Source organism: Cololabis saira, chromosome 20 (genome assembly GCF_033807715.1).
Source record: "Cololabis saira isolate AMF1-May2022 chromosome 20, fColSai1.1, whole genome shotgun sequence".
Taxonomy (NCBI): domain Eukaryota; kingdom Metazoa; phylum Chordata; class Actinopteri; order Beloniformes; family Belonidae; genus Cololabis; species Cololabis saira.
Genome location: NC_084606.1, coordinates 20384933 through 20402597, shown reverse-complemented (window position 1 = coordinate 20402597; position 17665 = coordinate 20384933). Strand labels below are relative to the sequence as shown.

The 17665-nt window shown below is 42.0% G+C and overlaps 1 protein-coding gene across 1 annotated transcript in view; it reads left to right on the top strand.

Annotated features, from left to right (window-relative positions):
* The first annotated feature begins 5733 nt into the window (after positions 1 to 5733).
* tesk1b (testis associated actin remodelling kinase 1b) overlaps positions 5734 to 17665 on the top strand; it is a 33831-nt gene continuing 21899 nt past the window's right edge. The window contains exons 1-2 of the mRNA XM_061710341.1: positions 5734 to 5896; positions 6543 to 7274. Coding sequence (XP_061566325.1) covers positions 7080 to 7274 — 195 coding nt within the window. The 5' untranslated portion in view covers positions 5734 to 5896; positions 6543 to 7079. The remainder of the gene's footprint in view (positions 5897 to 6542; positions 7275 to 17665) is intronic.

Here is a 17665-nt window from a genome sequence, read left to right as displayed (position 1 = left end):
AACTCACAACAAATATAACAGCGTGATGAATAAGTGATCGGCAGCTCTAAATAATAAATGGTATATTATTGTCAGCTGCAGTGATGCGACCTCATTACTTTCCTTCTGTCTTCAGCAAAGAGCTGATAAAAACACAATGACACAGCAGATATAGTCACGGACATCATCATGAGAACCACACACCTCCAGCTGAATGTGTTAACCACCTGCAGTATGTGGCTTTGAGGTGTGAGGTCTGAGACAGCTCCTTGCTGTATAACATCGTTTTTTTTTTTTAAAGGCCATTTGGGAATCCAACACCTCCAGGTGGCCCATCACAGTCAGATGTGAGGTAATAAATATGTTTGAAAGTAGATCGATCTCCTTAAACAAACATTTTTTGGTGGGAAATGATCTTAAGCTGAGCTGAAATGTGTTTTTAACTATATTATTTTGAACCATTTGACCTGTTTAACCCAAATAAAATCCTTTTTATTAATATTTTTACTACTTTTGTTATCACATATGCAAAAAAATACACTGTATATAATAAGCAGGTATAGGAATTGGATGGATGGATATATAGATTTTGATTTGATGCCTTAATTAAAACACTTGTAAAACATGTGTTAGAGGGAACTCTGCGACTCAATAGCCCCTTTCACACAGAGATTCCGCAATATTGGTGTAAAGAAGTCCTGCCAATACGCCGCCTTTGTTGGTTCACACAGAACCATACAACGCTGGCATAACGCCGCTCCCGTCTGTAAATTCACACAGCATGCCGGCGTTCCGCAATCAGAGGCGTGACGACAGCGTCAGTCCGACCGTCATGTCAGCGGCATGCCGGCTGTGTCATTCACACAGACCCCGTTTCGTCTCTGTGACGGCTCTGTAGCCCCTTTCACACAGCCAGTTCGAGGCGGGAACGTTGCGCCTTTAAGCCGCCTCGCTGTTCTGTGTGAAAGTCACGGAGGCGGAATGGGGGGGCCAAGTGGCCCCACCAATAAGCCGGCAGCGGAGGTAGTCACAGAGCCGAAACGGGGTCTGTGTGAATGACACAGCCGGCATGCCGGCATGCCACTAGACGCTGACGCTGTCGTCACGCCTCTGATTGCGGAACGCCGGGATGCTGTGTGAATTTACAGACGGGAGCGGCGTTATGCCGGCGTTGTATGGTTCTGTGTGAACCAACAAAGGCGGCGTATTGGCAGGACTTCTTTACACCAATATTGCGGAATCTCTGTGTGAAAGGGGCTTGTGACTACCTCCGCTGCCGGCTTATTGGTGGGGCCACTTGGCCCCCCCATTCCGCCTCCGTGACTTTCACACAGAACAGCGAGGCGGCTTAAAGGCGCAACGTTCCCGCCTCGAACTGGCTGTGTGAAAGGGGCTATTAATGCATTTGCAACTGCCTTAATGCACAGAAGAGGGCTTTTTCTTTTCCCATAAGATTTATTTTCCCCTTTAATATAAATAAAAGATTTGAAGCAGGAGCTTGTTTTTAAAAGTTTGTCTTTATATACAGGCAAGTCCTCTGAGTTCAACTTGATGCTTATTTATTATTATTCCCTCAAAGTATTTCCTGCCAGACTTACTTACAGTCTTTCTGTCCACTCAGCGAGCGCGGGTGTGTGTGTGTGTGTGTGTGTGTGTGTGTGTGTGTGTGTGTGTGTGTGTGTGTGTGTGTGTGTGTGTGTGTGTGTGTGTGTGTGTGTGTGTGTGTTTGTGTGTGTCAACGTGGGAGGTCTTCAAATGTGATTGCTTTGATATCAGTACCCACATTAACTTAACAAATGCCAGTTTAGCAAGTTGCTGAGCTGAAGTCTTTTAGGATGATGAATGTTACCGAGCAGATCGTGGCTAAATCATTGTGAGACCTCTTTCCACAACCTGCATGTATCTGTGAGATCAGAGAACAACCCCCCCCCCCCCCCCCCCCCACCCACACAGACACACACACACACAACTGCCATAAAAATTGCAGCCTAGTGTAACTAGTGATAGGTTAAAAACAGAGGGCAAATGTCAGTGTGTTTTATGAGACATATACTGACCAATAAAGATAATTATTATTACACAAATCTGATTTTTTTTTTCCATTTCCAGACTGAAAATACTTTTTTCTTTTTACAGTCCTAACAGCATGCAGACGCATCGCAATATGAACAATCTGGTTGCCCAAACAGAATTTCAAATTGCAAAATGCTGCAAAGGACTAAGTCTACCAGGGTGACTAAAGTGATGGGGAACTCCTCCACTAGCCGTCCTTTAGCCAACTGCCAGTTTCACTGAGCCTCGCTCTAACTGACACATAGCCTCCTCCCTCTCCGCTGCTTTCTTGTAGCGTGGGGAAAACTTGCATCACATTCACGCATAACCATTTTTGACAGTTTCAAAGCCAGCTCACCAGCTTCCATTTGAGCTTGTTTGCATCCATCCCATGAGTGTAGGCTAGCACAGCAACCACTGTGGATCAGGGGACATCAGCAAGAGCTGATCAGATTCTGACCCGATATGCTAAAAGCTGAATTTGGGCCAGCAGTGAGAACACAGGTAGTTAGTCCTTTCTCTGCTTAACTAAATAAATATTCCAAAAACTAGCCTATAATTAAAAGAGACAGAAACTGAACAATTGGGACTAACCACCCATCTATCCAGGATGTGTACCTGTCCAGGACCAGGTACCAGGTCCAGTTCCAGGCAGGTAGCATCTCTGCAGACCCCTCACACCCAGGACACAGTCTGTTTGAACTCCTCCCCTCTGGACGGCGCTACAGAGCCCTGTACGCCGAGACAGTTTCTTCCCCCAAGCTGTTGCTCTGATGAACTCTCATCACTCATAGAGTCTCAGAGTAATCAATCACTGTGCAATAATAATAATAATACTTATCATTTTAGTTTAGTTTAGTTTATTTGCACATAACAACCGATTTAAAAGTACAGACGAACAGTATGTAGAAAAAAAGGAAATAAAAAGAAATACAATATAACAGAAAATGTGCGGGAGGAACCAAAAAAACCCAAGGGCTTGTCGAGTGGTCCTCCTATAATGAAACAAACATCTACAGAAATATGTAAAACATAGGACAACTAAGGAAAATAAGCTAAATTACTAGAAAACAAAAACAGGAATCTAATGAGGGTGTGCAGAGAAGTAATGAAAATGAATGGTTAAGCTTTGCTAAGTTGGGCTAGCAAAAAATTTTTTGAGATCATTTGTACTCCAGCATTCTTTAATATGGTGTGGTAAGGTGTTTCAATAAAGAGGAACCTCTGAACCTTATTGAAAATTGAGAAAAAGTAGACCTGAAAAGGGTGGGATGGAGATTGTTTGCAGACCTAGAATACTACTACTACTACTACTACTACTACTACTACTACTACTACTACTACTACTACTACTACTACTACTACTACTACTACTACTACTACTACTACTACTAATAATAATAATAATAATAATAATAATAATAACCTCAATCATATGCTGCACCTTTCACTTAAAAAAAATGTCTATATGTTAATAGGAGCTGCCATTTGTCTATTTACTGTACAGTGAGCGAAAATAACCGAGTCAAATTCCCTGTCTTGTTTGACCTGAATTGGCCAATAAACCTTATTCTGATTCTAAAAAAGATACGAGGTCATCACAAAAAGCAACACCTTTTCCTTTGAGCACGGCTTTATAATGTTTGGAAAACACTCTGTATCCTGTAAACAGGTACTTTTCTGAGTCAGAGGGACTTGTTCTGTTGCAGCTTCAGGGACCTGGATGAGCAGCAGGAGCTGCCACCGTCAGGGACCTGAATGAGCAGGTCAGGGACCTGGATGAGGAGCAGGAGCTTCCACCGTCAGCAGAGGCGCCACCACGGGGCAGGCAACCCAAGCAATTGCCTAGGGCCCCGAGCTGAAGGGGGCCCCGAGGAACGGCTGACGACAAAAAAACGGAACTACTTTAGACGCTGCAACCACAATGCATCAGAAATGCCCCGCACAGGGCCCTTTCCAGGTTGTCACTGGCTAGTGGATAGTAGGGGGCCCGACAGATGGATATGGATATCGCTCCATATCAGCGACACAACTTGAAACTCCCATAGACACTGCAAGGACAGCCAAGAATCTCCCTATTGGGACCCCCTTAATAGCCAGCATCGACGTGCGGCAATAGTGATTCACAATTTGAAAAAAATGAACCGAACGAACAGTACATGAAAAAAAAAAAAACAAGAAGAGGAGGAAAAGAGTAAAAGTGACAGTGGTAAGATGGAATGTGTAAGCTATGTGTGTTACATTATAAAAAAGTAGTGCTGCAAGCCAGCCTGCCACTATATCCCAAACTCCCAGTCATCCATCAAGCAAGTTTACTGCACATTAAAGTCTGTGTAAAGTGAATTCAGCCATTTTCTTCTAAACACATTCATAGCCACATAATACTTGTATGTTAGTAGGTATGCAAAGTTTGCATGAAGAAAGTTATGTTATTTATTGCATTGAAATCTAGGGGAGATATTTATGCCTAAATATCCAATCTTAAATGTTTAATAAAAGATTGTGTTACTGATCTGTGTTCCTGGACTTCATTCATCATGATTCTGGGGGCCCCATGGTCTCTCTTGCCTAGGGCCTCCGGGAAGTCTAGAAACACCCCTGACCGTCAGGGACCTGGATGAGCAGCAGGAGCTGCAGCTTCAGGGACCTGGATGAGCAGCAGGAGCTGCAGCGTCAGGGACCTGGATGAGGAGCAGGAGCTGCAGCGTCAGGCAGGGGCCTCAATTGGGTATGGCAAGGTACGGCAGCCGCCACACCTTGGCTTCAAGGGAAAATGTAAATGTTTGTTTTTTAAATACATTTATGGAATTACTCTGTCTATTTGTATTGATTATTCTATTATTTAATACATATAAAATAACTACAAATGAAAATCAGAACAACATGATCGATTTCACTACTACTTTCAACTATCTCGCAAACAGGCAGAAGACCTTTCTTAGAGTAATACAAAACAATGGTATTAGGTGGAAGGTGGCAATAATACAGCACATCTGACATACTACGCTGCAAAAACTCGAAATCTTAACAAGAATATTTGTCTTATTTCTAGTTAAAATGTCTAATTTTTAGTCAAAAAAATCTCATTACATTTAAGACAAGACTCAAAAACTCAAAAAACAACAATTTTCACCTGTTTCAAGTAGATTTTCACTTAAAATAAGTAGAACATTTTTTTGCTTGTAATGAGAAGATAAATCTTGTTCCACTGGCAGATTTTTCTACTTATTTCAATTGAAAATTTACTTGAAACAGGTGAAAATGGTCAAATAAGTTATTTTTCTGGCGATGATCTTATTTTAAGTGTAATGAGACTAAAAATGACTAAAAATTAGACATTTTAACTAGAAATAAGACAAATATTCCTGGTAAGATTTTGAGTTTTTGCAGTGTGAGCGAGACTGCATTTGAAAAAGTTCCAATTTTCTTGACCACACAGATCAGCTCCATAGCAGACTTCTGTGATGAGTATTTGCTGGATGTGTTGATTGATACTCTAGTTAAGTTCTGTGACTCGTAACCTTGCCATACCTTAGCTTTGACTGAATTGACGCCAGCGTCAGGGACCTGGATGAGCAGCAGGAGCTGCAGCGTCAGGGACCGGGGCCAGGTCAAGCGCCCCCACAGGTGCGTGTGTGTGCTGATCACGTGTGGACACGCCCCGCCCCTCCGCCTCCAATAAAGCACAGCAAAAGTCACCACTGCCCTTCCTTCAGTCGGCCGGGCAGCTCGGACCCGAAGCGAAACCGGAGACGCTCAAACGGTGTTCATTATTGAAATGCAGCCTGGGGAAACCGGACGCCGGCGCTGATCCGAACTCTGGAGGAAACAGACGCATGTGGATGATCCTGTTGGAGAAGTCCAGGTGAGCCCGTGTCCTCCTCCTTTGCCGACCACCACGCTACATATCTCAACCTCTGCTAGGCGATTTATCCGCGTCTGTGACAGACGAGAAGCACGAACCGGGCTCAGTTTGGCATCTATAATTTACAAGCCGCAGTCAGGGCAGCTCCTGCGTGGATCCTGCGTGCTGCTGACGCTCTGCAGGGGGGGTTGTTTCAGGGTTTCAGGGGTTTAGGATATTAAGGAGACCAACCATCGATGTGACCGAGTTTTTAACCGGATCAGCGTTAAGATTGTAAAGTACAAGTGATGATAATAACAAGTGATGATATCCTGCTGCGTTCAAGGCTCCGGTTAATATCAGACACTCGCTCTCTGGTGTTTGTAGGCCACTGACATTTGGACCCAAAATCACAGGGGGATTTAAAGACTTGGCAAGACAAAAAAAATAAAATAAAATGTGGTTAAGCACGCTTTTGGAGCCAGACCCGCTTATGCCTGATAGTTTTGCGATCCTTAATAATTTGCACTCACGACCATAATTAAGATCTCGTCAGCAGCTCGGTGTAGGAGCAGCAGGAGTTTTTAGTGCCAGGCTGTTCACATCACTTTAGACTTGGTGAATGAACGCCCCCCGTGTCCGCCCCCTCTCCACTCTCCCTCTCCAGTTTCTGCAGGCTGCAGCGCGACTGAGGCGGAGCGCAACGCTGCAAACCCGGGGATCGTCGCTGGGACCGGGACGAGGGAGTCCCAGCTTTTCCCCCTGCAGGAGGAGCGCATTTTGGGGGGGGATCCGACAGAGGCACGGATCGCCGAGAGCAGCCTGCGCAGTTGAGGAAGAACCCGGCGCGGCCTCCTCCTCCTCCTCCTCTCTGCGCAGCGTGAGACTTCACCAAAACTGCGCACCGACTCTGCAGGATGCGCCGCTGCAGCTGCGCGTTTAAGCTGAAGACGGACACACGCAGGCTCGTGTAGGGCCCATGCAGGAATCTATCTGGGTCTGACCGGCTCCTGAGCACAGCTGCAGCTCCTGAGTGTCAACCATTCCCAACACCCCCCGACCCCCCCAGGAGAGTCCTGCGCAGTGGCCTCGTAGCCGGCAGCAAAATGTAAACAGCAGCCGGGCTGGGTTTTAAAACCGCGCACACACGTCCCGAGTCCTCCTCCCGCCTCCTCCTTCTCCTCCTCCTCCCGGCCTGTCCGAGATGGAGACGGAGAGGGTCGAGCCGGAGCCGGCGCAGGGGGGAGAGGCAGATCCGCCCATGCACAGCGTCCACGGAACCAACCGGACCAGACCGTCCTCGTACCGGGCCCTGCGCAGCGCCGTGTCCAGCCTGGCGCGCCTGGATGACTTCATCTGCGAGAGGATCGGCGCCGGCTTCTTCTCCGAAGTGTTTAAGGTGAGACACACACAACCCGTGGTGGGGCCCCTATCATGATGGTCCCACTCAGGGGCGAAAATCCCCAGTAAACAGTAACATTTTAGAGAATAAATCCAGGGGGGGGGCAAGGAATAAAAGTTTTAGCCTTCCTTTAATACAGCATTTTGACATTTTCAACTCTATCTCCCAAACAGGCAGAAGACCTTTCTTAGAGTAATACAAAACAATGGTAGGCTATTAGGTGGAAGGTGGCAATAATACAGCACATCTGACATAATACACTGCAAAAACCCCAAATCTTAACAAGAATATCTCTTATTTCTAGTTAAAATGTCTCATTTTTAGTTAAAAAAAATCTCATTACACTTAAAACAAGACTCATCACTGGAAAAAAACAACATTTTTCACCTGTTTCAAGTAGATTTTCACTTAAAATAAGTAGAAAAATCTGCCAGTGGAACAAGATTGTTTTGCTTATAAGATAAATCTTGTCGCACTGGCAGATTTTTCTAATTATTTCAAATGAAAATTTACTTGAAACAGGTGAAAATTGTCAAATAAGTTATTTTTCTGATGATGACTTGTTTTAAGTGTAATGGGATTTTACTGTTTATTATTTTCGGTTTCGGCCACAAATTTTCATTTTGGTGCATCACTACTAAATACTACTGCATTGTTCCAAAATTATTAATTCTGTCTCAAATTATTCTAGGGGGGGACAGCTTTACTAATGGGGGGGACTTGTCCCCCCCGGGATTTTCGCCCCTGGTCCCACTTCATTAGAATCAAGCACGTTCAGCTTTTCTGTTTTCTTAATGAAGATCTTAACACCCTCGGTTTTCCTAAGTCAGCTATGAAACATTTCCTTTAGATGAAAAACTCTGGCTAACTTATTGGCACATGGATCAAGTGACTCAACTTGAGTATTTACACTTATTAAAAAGTGGTATCCATGGCAACCACTCTATCCTAGATGAAAGGCATTAAGGGAAAAAATGCATGATATTGAAAGAGGAAGTTGAAGATGTCTTGTTTCTAGGAGAATGGTGTCATGACAGAATGTGACACTCCATTAGACAGTGGACAGAGTGTTTTTGTTTTTGTGTGTAAGGGATATCCTCAGGGCAGGTATAGGTGTTGGTAACCCAATACTCACCTCTAGGTCTGGACTCATTTGCATTGAGCCCAACTCCAGGAGAGCATGATGGTCTTGCACACTCGGAGACCTATTGGCAAATAAGAATAAAATGGTTAAATTTGTCCTGTAAAGTTTGGGTTCTGTTTGATTATCATATGTACTAAAGAGATCATGAGTATAAAAGGCCTTTATGGCCACAAATATTTCTTATTTACTGTATTCTTCTTTGCAAATGTGTAGGATTTTTGTCTGAAACTGTGTACACTTGTTAAGCAGTTTTATTAATTTCCCCCTCCTATGCTAATTGATTTAGTGATTCTTTAGTATTGATGTCTTCAGTGGTGTTCAGCATAAAATGAACAACGTAAGGGCTCGATTTTTAGAATAAAATGTTGAATGCAGCTAATTCTTTCAAAAAAAAAAAAGAAAACAGTTCAGCATGAACGCTGGAAGAGAAATTATGTTCTCATTGAACATTAAATGTCAGGACTCTGTTGATTTACAAAGCTGCTGCAGCTTCTGATTTATTACCAAGAGTCCTCTTCTCTTTTTATGACAAATGAAACCATAAACTTTACAATGTTGTCACTTTGGGTGCGTTTATGGATTTAAGCCCTTTTTGCTTATGAGATTCTGCAAGTTTTGTGACCAGAGCTGGAGCTGGAGCTTTTTTCTCTCCTTCCAGAATGACCATAGTAAAAATGATTAGTGGTTGCTGCTCTGTGCGCAGCATCTTTTTCGAGAGTAAAACTGGGGAAAACGGCTTCCTATCACTCTGCTCTTAGGCTGGCATTTGATGTCTTGACATTGCTCATATTTTTCTTTTCCTTTTCTCCCCTCTAGCTTCTTGCTTCCTCTTTTCTGGTATTTGTTTGATGTGGAGTTCTGAGGGCAAGTTCAGGGCAGCTGTCGTCCGTTTCGTCCAGGTCTCAAAACCTTCCTTGCTAAATCAAATCTGGCTTCTTTTTTTCCAGTTTGCTTTCAAGCAAATGGGAAGGGATTTTGATTGTTTATATAAAGGATAAAGCTTTTTCTGTGTACCTGAAATACCTTTATTATGTTGAGTCACAATTTATTTAAACACTTGTCGAAGAAATCACAAGCCATGCGTACAAACTGCATTACCAAAGAGAAAAAACTCATACATTTCTCATATTTTGTTGGATAGCCTTCAGGTTTGATTACGCATGACTAAGATTATGGGACCAGTTCTATAAACTTACTTCCATCCACAGCTACATTAAGTTTTTGCATCATGTTTATATTGATGGGAGAGTCAGACCACTGCAAAGTCTTTTCAGCACGTCCCATAGATCCTCAGTGGATTCGAGGTCTGGATTCTGTGGTGGTTGATTTCTTATGTGAAAATTATGTCTCATAGTCACTCCTTCACGGTTTGAGACCACTGACCACTTTCCTTTAATTATCTTTTTCGGCTATATCCCGTCTGGCTGAACATGGACCTGACCAACTGCAGCAACCCCAGATAATAATACTTCCCCTCTGGTACCCAGCAGGCATGACGGCTCCATCACTTTCTCAGCTTTCACTGATTCACACAGCTATCTGGAATATAGCAAATCTCGTCTCGGCAGATCACATGACCTTTTTCCTTTTGTCCAAAGTGCAATCTTTCTGCTCCCAAGCAAATTGGACCCCCCCCCCCACACACACACACACACAATCTTTGATTAGTGCTGCTGATAAGTGGTCTGTACAGTGTCGATACATGGAGCTCTTATTGCATTGAATGTGTTTTGAAAAGCTCTTGTCAGTATAAACACTAACTAGTAACTTGTTTTTACTTCTGATTAATTTATTTTTCCTGCAGCCCACTCCCATTGCTGATTTGAAGGCTGATGGTTCATCACACAGTGTTGATAATGCAACAAATGCTTCACATTTCAGTTTTAGCAGTTGTTTTTGTTTACGTTTTCCCGACCAATAGCTGGCTCTTCTAAAACGGTAACATCTTTGCCACAACCACAGGATGTGTTTTCTGACATGGTCGTTTAAGAAATGAGAAGTTCCTCACTGCAAAAATGATGGTTAAATAACTTGTTGTCAGCTGCAACGTATTAATCACTGAGTGGAAGCGGTTTACAAAGTTGATAGATTCCTCGCGATTACTGTAATCAGTTATCCTTGTTTTTTTTTCTTTTTTTTTTATAGGCATCACAACTGAGGAAAGAAAACAATAAAGCCCATTCAGATTTGTCTGCATGTCTCATTGCAGATGTTAAATGTGACACATGATAGGACTCGATCAGACCACAACTGCGGTTTGAGAGCTCTCCTCGGCCTCGTGAGGCCACTCCCTCCACATTGCCCTTTGAATGGCCAATGAGCATGCAAATGTCAGCCATGTTTACTGCTGGCTTGTCAAGTTGGCACTTAGGTTGAGATCAGCGCGCCCTTTGATAGCACAATATAAATGCAAAATTGTTACCGCAGCTGTCGTTGGCATATAAAAGTTTGCTGACACCGCTGGCTGGGGAGTTGCAGCTGTATCCTGGTTGAGTTCAGAGGAAAACAGCCACGGTGATGTGCAGGGACAGAGAACCTGTCTCAGGTGTTCTCTTTATTACATTTAGTCGTTGGTTAATTGCATATTATGCCTGTACTTGTGTTTTTGAAATGGATGCAGTGCACTTTGTAACAAAGAGGTGTGTGTGTGATTGAGTCCCATGTGCAGATCAATGGAGGCTCGCTACAGGCAGCCATTCACCTCTCTAACGCACAATTGTGTGATCTGAAATAAATAAGGGAGCTGATCAAAAAGGATGGGTAAAATGTGTGAGAAGAAAAATCCTTCAGGTGGCGTTTTATCTTCCTTTTTTAATATTCTTCAAAGGAGGTTGCCGCTTGTGTGTGTCGCTGCCATCAGCCAAAGAAACCCTGAGGTTCAAAAGTAATAAAACCTCTGAATGAGAAATAAATTGCTGCATTAGTCAACAGCTCAGTTAACGATACAGGAAGTGATGATGCATGTACAGGGCTGCAGAGGTTTGAACAAACGCGCTTCCATTTCTAATCAGATCTCTGATTGCATCATGTTCCAGCTGTTTTTTTTTGTTTTTTTTTCCCCTTTCTGATAATGGTATATCTACAAAAATGGAGAACAAGGACAAATGCAAGCTTCCTGTCAATTTTATTTCCTATATAATTTACATGAGACTTGGAAATCTTAATTTAGCTTTTCAAGTTTCATCTTTTGGCTTCTGGTTGCTTCTAAAATGCCACCTCTGCTGACCTTTCAGCCTCTCTAGCACTTATCCACTTTTAGTTCAATGGAAAAGCTGCTTGATGTTAAATGGGGAGAAGCAGTTGTTTGGCTCATGCAAAGCTAACAAATTTCCACCTCCGAGCACGGCATTATGCTGCTAAGACCCGGATGTCTGGCACAGTAGAATTGAAATTGAATTTCAAGAACTGAATTTGAATTGTGAGAGCTGAATGTAGAATCAGTTTTTCAATGCAATGATTCAAATTAAACAATACAAAATTCAAATTATGTGATTCAGATTCAGTTTTTTAATGCAATTATTCAAGTTGAGCAATTCAAATTTATAAATGATTCAAATTCAGTTTCTAGTGGCACATATTTCTGCCCATACAGTGGTGTTTATTTCTATCATTAATTTCTGACAAGGGTTGTAATTTTGACTGAAACCTGGCGTTTTCTTAATGATGCGAGTTTTGGACTGCTGGCGATAGCTTTTCTTATTCATCAATATTCACTTGAATCTCTCATCAAATAGATGTGTTACACTGAAAGTATTTTTCCTCCTCAAAGCAAAATGAATCAAACCAAAAGATGATTTACCAGTACAATGCCAATTTTATTGAAGAAAACAAAAACTAGTTAAGAAACCCAACAGACTTTGATTCACTCGGCCATCCTGATAAGGTGTCTGTGGACAGGACCGACCCTCTGGAGGAAACCTCCAAGACAGGAAACACAAAGTATTTGTTTAATCCTTCAGCCTTCTGAAACATTGTAAGAAAAAAATGTTTTCATATCCTTCTGCTTTATTCCTCTGCCAAGGCCAGAAGAGCTCATCTGTTTGTCAGCAATGCTGTGGATTAATCGTGTCTGAATTTCATGAAACCAGGTGTAGAGATTAATAATGGACTGGATCTCTTTTCTTCAAATTTGATTGTTGGGTGCTTGTATGGCTGACTGGTTCTTTTTAGTAATAATCGGGACATGGTGACTTTATTTGCTCTGTTGCTCTGAAAATGAATCTAGTATACTTGTGGGCCATTGCTTCTAACTCCTGTTATGTCTTATGAGGGAGAGATCCCAAATGTTACCTTCACTTCATGTGGTTTGGTTGATCAGACCTCTGGATCGTTCCGAGACCCTGAAAGTAGCTGCTTGAGGCCAAACACTTGGCTGATTTGAAAGTTTACTTGGAAGAGGATTTTTCCCAGAAATCTTGTTGTGACTCTGAAAGACGAATAGTAAAAAAAAAAAAAATCTTCTTTTTTACCTTAAATGCTGCAACATTCAGGTGTTTGGTCACCCCCTCCTATCATTCAAAATGAAATTCAATGATGATGCAACTCAAAACCGGTTAGGATTAGAGTATCTTGTAGGTGTTAGATCCACAGATGTGATCATTGACACGGGGTAGTAAGGACAGGCTCCCGCACGGATGGAAAAATGTTTGTCCGTCCGTGGTCATTAAAACATAAAATGATTAACCGAGAAGAATTCATCCCCTTGAATGAAGAATTGGTTTTCTTTTTGGGTGACAGCGATTATGTGAAGTGGGTTGCCAAGCACTGCTTTAGTGCCATTCCTTGTGTCCACGTCGGTGCAAAGACATTATTAGTATTTGATTTTTAATGCTACCAAGAGCTGTCTCTTGACAAAAATCCAACATGAACTTAAGTGACAGTATAACTTTCTAGCACATCTCCTGTTAATATTACTGCATAACATAATTTGGATTTTGGATATTTATTGTTCTGATGCTTTGACTACTCTGGGGAAGGGGGGCTTTTGTTTCATTTTAGCTTGAACTCCCCCTAAAGCTGTGTGCGAAAGATGGTGCTTTGTTCAAGATGTGACCATATTTCAGCAAATCCAGGCTCTTGAAATAGTTTTTGCCATGAAAACAGGAGGAATTAAAAACAGATCTTTGGAGATGCATGCACTAGCACCACAATCGTGTGTGTGTGTGTGTGTGTGTGTGTGTGTGTGTGTGTGTGTGTGTGTGTGTGAAGATGGTGTTGGTATGGGCGAGCCAGTGCAGACTTGATCATCAGAGCCTTAGTGGAGCACTTTCCCTTCATTATTCCCCGTGTGTGGCTCCAGTTGGAGCCTGCTCTGCTGCCACTCACTGCATAAGTATTTAGTTTTTGTTTATGTTCTGCACAGCCACACAGACACGAAAGTGCTGAGCATGAGATGTGCTTGCCTTCACTTGAGCCGTTTCATTTTGTGTGTGTGTGATTGTTTATAGTTCAACGGGACCAGGAATAATGATGCTTAATTGTGCAACCCTTGCCCAACACTTCTGTTTTTGGCTCACCCTGTTCCTGTCTATTATGACTGCTGTGTGTTTTGCACAGATTTCTCGGGAGACGTGTGTATGTATTAACATCGGTGCACAATGAGCACCCCCTTTTTCTTTTTTTTTTTTTTCTTTTTTAAATGTTGGCAGCACTGTAGTGTTTAGCTAAACCTCAAGGAGGGCCGCTCCCCTGTAAGAAGATAAACAAATGGCCCTGTGTTGGCGTCTGCGTCTTGCCAATATTACAGAAATGCTGTAATGGTTTTTTTTTTTGTGGTGAAGCGGATCTCAGTTGTTTTAGTCTGTGCTGCTGTGATTTTTCTATAAAACACCAAAACAAACATTTACTCACTTTGTCAAGTAAGAGCCACACACAGTGCATAACCCTTGCACTGTTTTATTTTAATTTTTTTAATGTATTTATTCTGCTATGAAACCTCCATAGCCCTCAGTGTACGGTTTAAATCAAACTGTCGCCATGACTTCTATCAGGTACATTTGAATTGTTGACTGACATTTCAAGAAAACATCAGACACGGATATGTTTCCTGGTGGAAAACTGAATTCTTCTCTTCCATAACATCATAGGCGATAGTCCAGGGATATGGCATTGCTCTTTAGGGTGCTGAACATTCAAACTTGAAATGAATAGCTTGGTATTTAGACCCTCATCTCTCCTGTCATTAACATGTCTGGAAGATTCACATGTTGTTGTTTTTTTTAAACCTGACATTAGACTGTACCACGTTGTGCATCTGGAGTGACAACCAGTGATTACACCTAATGTTTAACCCTACATTACTTCTGCATTTCTGTTTGCAATCAAGCGCCAGTGTCCTGAGTGGATCATGTCTGACTAGGGTTGGGCACCGAGAACCGGTTCCAAATAGGGACCGGTTCCTTACGTCCGGTTCCAGAACCGTTAAGATGTTTGCATTTCAATTATTTTATTCGGTTCCCAAATGTCCGCACTAGTTTGTTTACGAAGTTTGTATTACTCTGCCTGCCGCGCTCCGTTTGTTTTGTTTTATTGATCCGCCCGGCGTGCGTCGCTTGAACGAAGCCACCACTCGTCTAAACATGGACCAAAAACCCCGCTCGAAAGTCTGGCTTCATTGTAACTTAATAAATGAGGGATCAGCACAGTGCAACACCTGTCAAAAACGTATTACTGCCAAAGGAGGATGCCAAACCAACATGACCAAACACCTTCACATGCTTGGTATAATTATTAACGAGTGCACCGTGTTCAACTCGTTGCATCGCTCTCCCGCTCCCGTCGCTTCCTCCACTTCTTCGGACAGTCAACCATCAGCTAGCAACTCCTCGTTGCAAACGGAATCAGGTACATGAAAATTATGTTTGTTTTATTCTTAAGTTAACAGACTAGCTAAAGTTATAGACTAACAATTGCTAAAACTAAACTGTGTCAAATCTGTCCATAGTTGTTGAACGCTCGCAGAGTGAAGCTAATATTAGCCAGTCTGAGTATGCTGCTGCTACCAGCCAGCAGCATACTTTTAAATCATCTTACTACAACAACTCTACTGTTAATCACTTAAGTGCATGCTTTTTATTAGCTTATATTATAGACGGTGACAACTCTGTACTGGTGGCTGAGACAGTTCATTGCTGTCTAATTTTATTCTTATATTCTATCCATCTTTCTATATCTACCTGTCCCTCTCAATATTATGTTCTCTGTAGTCAGCAGCAATCCATGACCACGAAGAAGAGGTTGCAATGCAGGGCAAGGGAAAACAGGAAGGTGTGGAGACTGAGAGCGAGGAGGAAGATGAGAAAGTAAGTAGATTACTGAAATTATGTTTGGTATGTTCTTCTCAGTCATGAAATATGTTTTAATTTTTTTTTTTTTTACTGATAACTGTTCTGTGTTTGTTTAGCAGCCTCCTCCTTCCAAACAATCCAAAAAGTCTCCACTGGAGGAGCTTTTTGCCGAGGAGGATGCCATGAAGAAGACCTCACAGGAGAGGTTGATGATGTCCAAGGAAGGGCGAGCTGAAAAGGAGATCCAGATGTACCGGGAAACACCACCCACCATCACATCATCTGACCCTGCTGCCTGGTTCTGGACACAGAGACACTTATCCTTTACTGTCACGTCTGGCCTTCTCATATTTATGTGTCCAGGCCTCCTCAACGCCTAGTGAACGCGTGTTCTCTACGGCAGGAAACGCAATCTGTGGGGAGCGCTCTTGCTTGCTGCCTGAGAAGGCAGACATGATGATCTTCCTGAACAAGAATTGTTTTTGAACTGTTACGTGACATTGTCAATGCTCCAGGGTTTGTTTTATTTTATTTTCCACCTGGGGTGCAGCTCTTTGTTTTTAGACTGCTACCAACTTGTGTGTTTCAGCAATTCAGCAGTTGGTTAGGGACCCTCCTTGTATTTGAATACCCTAGTTACAGTACAGCAACCAAATTAAACTGTATCAAGTCAACTGGCAGTGTGAATAAATAAAAATGGCCTGTGTAAAGGCTTTTTCAAATGAAAAAAAATTCTCTTGTGAAATATTTGTGACCTGCACCTCAAAGAATTGGAATCGAGAATCGTTTAGAACAGGAATCGAAATTGAGAATCTGAATCGAAATCGTTAAAATCCAAACGATGCCGAACCCTATGTCTGACTCTCTCCCCTTGATTAAACATGTACTGCACAGTCACTCACTTTAAGTGTTTTTAATTTATTTTTTGTTAAAAGGGACAACGCACATTAATTGACATGAGCACTTGAGTCCATCATGTAAATGTGCCAGATTTAGCCATACAGGCTAATTTACATCTGCAGTCCCTGGCAGGTTGAGGGGGTGTGTGTGTGTGTATATGTATATGTATATATATATATATATATATATATATATATATATATATATATATATATATATATATATATATATAAAAAACATTGAAAAAGAACACACTAAAACACCGAGTACAAACAATTAGTAAAATCATGGCACTCCGAATAATGACAAACAACATAAATGAAGAACTATAGCACACAAACGCATTAGCTCACACAAAATTACATAAACACAAACAGGTATAAAAAACAATAACCTGACCCCTATACCAGATTATGACAGCATGTTTGATTATCCAGTAACCACTGTTTTATGTTTTTAGAGAATGAATGAAGAGATGTGATGTTCCTTAGTTGTATGGGTATAGTGTTCCAGGTATGAGCTGCTCGATAGGAAAAGGCTGACTGCCCAAAGGCACTTTTTCTATGTGCTGTTTTACAATCTCCTCTGGTGGCAGCTCTGCTAGATGACTCATTGAGTGGAGGGGGGGCCAGACCATGAAGGATTTTATAAACAAGTAAAATGTCTGCAAACTTAATCATATTTCCCCAGTTTTAAAAAAAAACATATTTAGTTAAAATATTACAATGATATAAATTAGACTTTTTATCCAATGTTTTCAAAGTCTGCTTAGAGTTTTTCCACTGATTGTAATGCGGTCCTACCTGTCTGCGACCAGCTGGTAAGACAGTAGTTCATGTGCGAGAGAATCATGGTGTTGATGTATAACTTTGCAGCCTCAGTTGTTAGATTATTCCTAATGTGTTGAATTCTATTCACAACTTTAACTTGGGTTTTAAATGTGAGTTGTGAATCTATTACAATGCCTAAATACTTGATCTCATGGGCTACTGATAGTCTTTCCCCTGCTACAAAAACATCCGGATCTGGATCTCTATTTGCAGACTTTGAAAAAAACA